At 39.0% G+C, this 7,941-nt stretch overlaps 1 protein-coding gene across 1 annotated transcript in view; it reads left to right on the forward strand.

Annotated features, from left to right (window-relative positions):
• Positions 1-7,941, forward strand: part of LOC107697568 (pleckstrin homology-like domain family B member 3) — a 25,342-nt gene that overhangs the window by 14,244 nt on the left and 3,157 nt on the right. Inside the window, exons 10-12 of the mRNA XM_016498367.1 lie at positions 832-988; positions 5,141-5,225; positions 7,043-7,174. Coding sequence (XP_016353853.1) covers positions 832-988; positions 5,141-5,225; positions 7,043-7,174 — 374 coding nt within the window. The remainder of the gene's footprint in view (positions 1-831; positions 989-5,140; positions 5,226-7,042; positions 7,175-7,941) is intronic.

The raw sequence follows: 7,941 nt of genomic DNA on the forward strand, positions 1-7,941 counted from the left end.
TCGCAAACAGGTCGAGACGCCGCTGTGTTTTACAAATAGTTTTTACAAAACAAACGACAAGTCAATAAGACTTCAAATGAGATTGTGATTAAAGGTCATTTCATTTGCTAATAACGTTGTTTCTGTTTAATTGCTTGCGTTTTTCCTCTTTTCTAAATAGCTTAGGATAAAAATTAGAATCTCATGAAAACACGTTCAAGTCACATTTCACAACAAAATCGAAAAAAAAAAATTTGAATAAGGAAAACAACCTATTTTTAGAATTTTATGATTTTATTCCTAATGGGTAAAACTTGCATTAATTTTGCATTAATGCAATGCAACGTTTTGTTTTGTTTTTTATATATATTTTTTTCACTTTTCACATTGCTTTTAATGGTAATTCTTATTATTGTCATAGAGTGATTATTAAAATGTAATTTAATTTATTCTGATTTTTTCCTCTATTATTTATGTATTTAACATTTTTATATATTATTTTTTAAAGGGATAGTTCATCCAAAAATGGGAGTTCTGTTATCGGTCACTGACTCTCGTGTCTTTCCAAACCTGTTGGACTTTCTTTCTTTAGTGGAACACCAGATATTTGGAAGAATGTTAGTAAACAAACTGTTTTGGTTCCCATTGACTTCCATTGAATGGTCAAAAAATATAAGAAAAGTCAAACTGTTTGATTACAAAATATCTTTTGTGTTTATCATAAGGTGAAAAGTCGTACAGGTTTGGAACGACGTAAAGAATTTCTATTTTTGGTGAACTGTCCCTTTAAGATGTGTGTCTGATAAATGCTGGAGTGTGAATGTAACGCGTCCCGTTGTTTTCCCGTGTCAGTGTTGGTGCGCATGACTCCAGACAGGTCGCCTCGCCTTCCTCATCTCGCCCACAGACTGAGTAATGGACACTGTAACGGGCTGAGATCAGCAGCACAGAGCGATGGGAACGACTCGCACACACCGTGCAACAGCACCAGCAACTCCCGCGCGCCCAGGTGAGCCAGACTGTGTGCCATAATACTGTACTAGAAGTCTAGAAACAGGTGTGTGTGTGTGTGTGTGTGTGTGTGTGTGTGTGTGAGAGAGAGAGAGAGCGAGAGAGAGTGTGTGTGTGTGAGAGAGAGAGAGAGCGAGAGAGAGTGTGTGTGTGTGAGAGAGAGAGAGAGCGAGAGAGAGTGTGTGTGTGTGAGAGAGAGAGAGAGCGAGAGAGAGTGTGTGTGTGTGAGAGAGAGAGAGAGCGAGAGAGAGTGTGTGTGTGTGAGAGAGAGAGAGAGCGAGAGAGAGTGTGTGTGTGTGAGAGAGAGAGAGAGCGAGAGAGAGTGTGTGTGTGTGAGAGAGAGAGAGAGCGAGAGAGAGTGTGTGTGTGTGAGAGAGAGAGAGAGCGAGAGAGAGTGTGTGTGTGTGAGAGAGAGAGAGAGCGAGAGAGAGTGTGTGTGTGTGAGAGAGAGAGAGAGCGAGAGAGAGTGTGTGTGTGTGAGAGAGAGAGAGAGCGAGAGAGAGTGTGTGTGTGTGAGAGAGAGAGAGAGCGAGAGAGAGTGTGTGTGTGTGAGAGAGAGAGAGAGCGAGAGAGAGTGTGTGTGTGTGAGAGAGAGAGAGAGCGAGAGAGAGTGTGTGTGTGTGAGAGAGAGAGAGAGCGAGAGAGAGTGTGTGTGTGTGAGAGAGAGTGTGTGTGTGTGTGAAGGCATTAAACTCTGGGTGGAATCAAAGGAATAGTTAAAAGAAATTAACATCCAGTCAATCATTATTTCATTCATACCCATATGCTGTTATTTATAATCTGAAATATAATAGCAGAATTTTTAACCTATTTTAATTCAGCTCAGTTCCATAGAAAAACAGTTAATAATCCATAAGCAGGACTGTTGACTTTCAAAAATGATAAAATACACCATAACAGTAGTCCATATGACTTATGTACTGTAAAGGATTAGTGTGAGAAACAGATGCAAATCAGGGTTATTATAATTAACTACAACTAAAAAAGTTACTTTAAATAAAGTAAGCATTAACTGAAATAAAGTACAAAAATAAACTTCTTTTATAGTTGCCAAGGCAAAATTTCTCATTTTCACTTACTAAAATAACTAAAAAAAAAAAAACTAAAGATGACAAAAACACACAACAAAATGAAAATAAAAACTCAATGATGCTAAAATAACACTGACTCAAACTAATCAATGACATCAAAACATTCACATCCTTTCATCACTTGGCGAGAAGAGAAGATTTCCAGACAATAATGGCTTAAATTTCTCTATATTATCTTATTATAATATGTACTATATTATCACCTAGCGATGTATTTGAAGTTGGATCTACCTGTATAAGTATTTGCAGCTTTACCTGCATACATACAGTACACTCATGTAAAGTGATATATACTGTATTGTAAACCTCAATTGCTGATTGTTTATGTTGTCACAAAATGTAATGCTCCAGTTACTGACATAACCTCGGTTCCCTGAGATAAGGGAACGAGCGTTGTGTGTATGGGGAAAACTCCTGTTTTACTCTGTACTGAAGCCTGATTTATTCACGTTTGTGTAGCTGCATAAACCAATGGCGCTTTAGCCCGCCAGAAAGGGCAGAGCCGACCTGTATATAAGTCGGCTTGCAGTGCCATTCATCAGATCATTCGACTGAAGCGACAGATTCGCACAGCTTATAGCGCGGCAAGTGACACAACCTTATCTTTTCTCAGGGAACGAGGTTACGTTAGTAACCGGAGCATTCCCTTTCGAACGTTCACTTCACGTTGTTTGTATGGGGAACGCGTACAATCACGCCACGCTATGAGCAGATACAGGATCTCCTGCTCTGCGAGCTCAGTCTCGGAGCACTAACAAGGACCCCTAAAAACCTGAGCACATTGCGCCCCAAGTTGGTAGCTGAGAGCTCTAATATAACCACTTTGCCCAAGGGGAAGAGTGGAACATCAAACAGACAGAACTTGTGCCTGCAAAGCGGGGACGTCTAAGTTATAAAATCTGGCAAATGTGGACGGCGACGACCAGCCGGCGACTGCACAGATCTCACCAATATATATTCCGCTGGACCATGCCCAGGAGGAGGCCATTCCTCTTGTAGAATGCGCCCTCACACCTATAGGGCATTGCAAAGCTTCTGATGCGTAAGCCAGGGCTATCGCATTAACAATCCAGTGAAAAAGTTGCTGCTTTGTGGCCGGCAGCCCTTTATGCCAGCCTCCGAAGCAAACGAACAACTGCTCAGACTGCCTAAACAGGCTAGAGCGCTCCAGGTATACTCTCAGAGCCCTCACTGGGAAGAGCATGTTTGGACCCTGCTCACCATCTGTAACAGGGAGCGCCAATAGGGAGATCACCTGAGCTCTGAATGGAGTTGAGAGCACCTTAGGAACATAACCATGTCTTGGTTTGATAACGACCTTACAGTCATTATGCTCAAACTCACGAGGTGCTGATCGACAGCGCTTGCAAGTCGCCCACTCGCTGAACCGACGCCAAGGCAAGGAGGAGGGCTGTTTTAAGCGATAAGGGCCGCATATCGGCCGAGCTGAGCGGCTCAAAGCAAGGCCGTCTTTGGGCCCGCAGGACTATAGACAAGTCCCAAGATGGCACGGTCTGAGGACAAGGAGGATTCAGCCTCCGTGCACCCATCAGGAACTTAACGATTAGGTCGTTCCTGCCGATTGAATGGTCAGCTTCGAGAGAATGGTTCGCTGCGATAGCTGCCACATATACTTTGAGCGTGGAGGAGGTGCGCTCCTTATCCAGCAGCTCTTGCAAAAAGGTTAGCATGTGGGACACGTCACATGATATCGGGTCCAAACTCTGTGCAGAACACCAGTTAAGGAAGACTGACCAATTTTGGCTGTAAAGCCGTCTTGTAAACGGCGCTCTCGCCTCCAAAATGGTATTGCTTACTGGCATTGCACCATACATGAAGGCTCCACAGCTCCGGCCGGGGATGCCAAATCATGCCTTTCGCCTGTGAGAGAAGGTTCCTCCTCAGTGGAATGGGCCACGGGGCTGCTGCTGAGAGCTGCACTAGCTCCGGGAACCAGGCCTGGTTCCTCCAGAGCAGGGCCACTAGGAGGAGAGAGCACTTGGTCTCCCTGACCTGCCTGACGACCTGAGGAATCAGGGCGATTGGGGGAAATGCGTATAGGCGAGCACTGGGCCAATCGTGGGCCAGAGCATCTCGCTGTATTGAGAAGTATGCAGTGGGAGTTGTCTTCTGAGGCAAAGAGGTCGACCTCTGCACTCCCAAAGACTGACCAGATCTCTTGAACCGTTTGAGGGTCTAGCGCCCATTCGCCTGGGGCTACCTTGCCTCTGGACAGCATGTCTGCGCCAAAATTCAATCTGCCTGGCACATGAACCGCCCTTAGCGAGAGGAGTTCTTTCTGTGACCAAAAGAGGAGACAACGAGCCATCCTGCAAAGAGTGTGTGACCTGAGACCGCCTTGGTGATTGATATAAGCCACCACCGTCATGCTGTCCGACCGGACCAAGACGTGGTGCACTTTCAAGACTGAAAGGAAGGTTTTCAGGGCTAAGAAAACCGCCAACATCTCTAGGCAGTTGATATGCAGGCGTTGCTCCGGGGCTGACCAGGAGCCGAACGCCGGATTGCCCTCCAACAGGGCGCCCCAACCCTTCTGGAGGTCAGGCCTAACATCATTCCTGTTTGGAACAGGCGGGAGGTCGTCCAGGTGGCCACAGCCTTGATACAGCGGTGGTCTACCCTCCAGCACCACCAAACTGGCCAGATCTGTTGCTTTTGTATCAAGTCAATTGTTCCACTAAATAACAGCATATGGGTTTGCTATGATATGAGTAATTAATAAATAATGACACAGTTGTCATTTTGGTAACACTTACAGTTAGTTCCCATTAACTAACATTAACAATAAGCAATGCATTCGTTACAGTGTTTATTAATATTTGTCTGTGTTAGTTCGTGTTAGCTCAGGTCCATTAAATAATATTAACAGACACAACTTTCCATTTCAATAATGTGTTAGTTAATTAACATGAACTGTGATTAATAAATGCTTTAGAAGTGCGTTTCATTGTTAGTTAAGGTTAACTAATGGAAGCTTATTGTGAAGTGTTTCTTTAAGTGATGATCGTGTTCTGATCATGTGACCTCCGGTCTCTAAGCCCGCAGAGCCTCCTGGATTTAGTGGAGATGGAGCAGAAACTCCGAGAGGCCAAAGCGGAGCGGGAACGTCTGCTGAAGGAGAGAGTGAGTTACTGACCGACACTTGAAGAACTGAGCCTTGGTCATCATACAGCAAAAATATATTACAGCCAAATATATGTTCTATATATTTTTGGCCATTTTTTTATATATTTTTTAAAATATATTTTAAATGTATAAATATATATTTTTTTAAATATATACAAAAAATGGCGCAAAAAAAATATTTGCTAAAATATTTTTCAGAACATATTTATGTAAATATATTTTCTACCAGAATATTTTTTGGCCATTTTTTTTTTTATAAATTTGAAATTTAAAAATTGCATTAAAAATATATTTTTGTCATCATACAGCAAAAATATATAATTTCAAAACATTCAAAAAATGTCCAAAAATATGTTTGTTAAAATATGGTTCAAAATATATTTACGTAAATATATTTTCTACTAATATATATATATATATATATATATATATATATGGCCATTTTTGTATATTTTTGAAAATATGTTTATACATTCAAAATACATTTTTTAAAATATACAAAAAATGGCCAAAAATATATTTGCTAAAATATGTTTCAGAACACATTTATGTAAATATTTTTTTATGTATTTTTGATAAAATATTTTAAATTAAAAAAATGCATTTAAAAATATATTTTGGTCATCATGCAGCAAAAATATATTATTTCAAAACATTCAGAAAATGGCCAAATATGTATGCATATGTTTGCTAAAATATGTTTCAAAATATATTTATGTAAATATATTTTCTACTAATATATATATATATATTTAGCTGTTTTTGTTTTGTATATTTTTGAAAATATATTTATACATTTAAAATATATTTTTAAAAATATACAAAAAATGGCCAAAAAATATATATATTTGCTAAAAAATATTTTTTCAGAAAATATTTATGTAAATATATTTTCCACCAGTATTTTGTTTTTTGGCCATTTTTTTTATATTTTTGATCAAATATTTTAAATCTAAAAATTGCATTAAAAATATATATTTTGGTCACCATACAGAAAAAAAAAATATTTTTTTAAATATATTGTTTCAAAACATACAAAAAAATGGCCAAAAATATTTTTGCTAAAACATGTTTCAGAATATATTTACGTAAATATATTTTCTACTAATATATATATATATATTTAGCTGTTTTTGTGTATTTTTGAAAAAATATTTTATATTTAAAAATATGTTTTGAACTCCATATATTTCAGTCCAAGAAAATGCATTCACATATGTCACATTTGAAGAAAAACTTGATTTGTTGTCTATAACACGTGTGAACATATTACACATTTGAAAGAACCTCAGCATAGAACAATTTAAAATGCTCCAAAAAAATGCAACATATAAAAATATGAAACATTATTAAATCATTATAAATCTAGCTTTGACTTCTAGTAGGTCATCCACATTTGTATTTAGCTTAAATGTATGTTTTCTTGCCTCTGAAATACATTTAGAAATATATTTTGGTAAATGAAGGTTGAAACTAAATATATAAATATATTTCATTGAGCTTTACTGTTTTCCATCTGTGCTGTTGCTCAGAATATCTTCAGCTGTGATTGGGTTGCATTTGATCACATGACTGATTGAGTTATGCAGCAGTTCAATAAACAACATTTACCTTTACTTGTATTCATTAAACAGACACTTCCATCCAAAGTCACTTAGAAATGAGGAGCATCATAAGCAGTATTCTTACACACAGCCCAGTGTTTCACACTAACTTAAGTCACAGTGATGTGAAAGTGAAACCAGAATTAATACTGAGACTAAATTTGAGAACATTTCTAAATAAAACCAAACTGGTTTGCGGTCTGGATGCAGGAGGAGCGACTTCTGGCAGAACAACGCCGAGAGAAAGAGCTGGAATCTGTCCAAATGCAGACGGATGCACGGAAAGCAGAGCTGCACGACGAGGAGCGACTGCAGATCAACTCAACACACAGAAACCTGGAGGTACTTCTGCTGATTATGAGACGACTTTACCCAAAAATCAACATTAGCTGAAAATATCCCCACCTTCAGGTCATCTGAGATCAGGATGAGTTTGTTTCTTCATCAGATTCTGAGAAATGTAGCATTGCATCACTTGCTCACTGCAAGTGAATGGGTGCCGTCAGAACGAGAGCTGATAAAAACATCACAAGTAATCCACAGCACTCCAGTCCATCAGTTAACATCTGGAGAAGACACACGCTGAAACAAACCCAGCATTAAGACATTTTCAACTAAAATACATAGAGTCCATAATCCATAACTCTTCCTCCAGTGAAAAAGTGTTCTGGTGTGAATCAGGAGAGAAATCTGCACAGATCAAGCAGCGTTTAAACAGTTCTAAACAAATGTGTGGCTGGATTTTGATGTGAGAGACAACAGCAGATGACCTTTTTCACATTATTATGGATTATGGACTCAATGTATTTTAGTTAAAAATGTCTTAATGCTGGATTTGTCTCAGCTTTTGTCTTCTCCAGATGTTAACTGATGGACTGGAGTGCTGTGGATTACTTGTGGATTATTGTGAGGTTTTTAATCAGCCGTTTGGACTCTCATTCTGACGGCACCCATTCACTGCTGACGATTCAATGGTGAACAAGTGATGCTAAATTTCCTCAAATCTGTTCAAACAAACTCATCTACATCTTGGATGGCCTGGGGATGAGTACATTTTCAGCAAATTTATTTTTTTGGATGAACTGATCCTTTAACATAATGACTTCACT

Source organism: Sinocyclocheilus anshuiensis, unplaced genomic scaffold, assembly GCF_001515605.1.
Source record: "Sinocyclocheilus anshuiensis isolate Anshui unplaced genomic scaffold, SAMN03320099.WGS_v1.1 scaffold1312, whole genome shotgun sequence".
NCBI lineage: Eukaryota > Metazoa > Chordata > Actinopteri > Cypriniformes > Cyprinidae > Sinocyclocheilus > Sinocyclocheilus anshuiensis.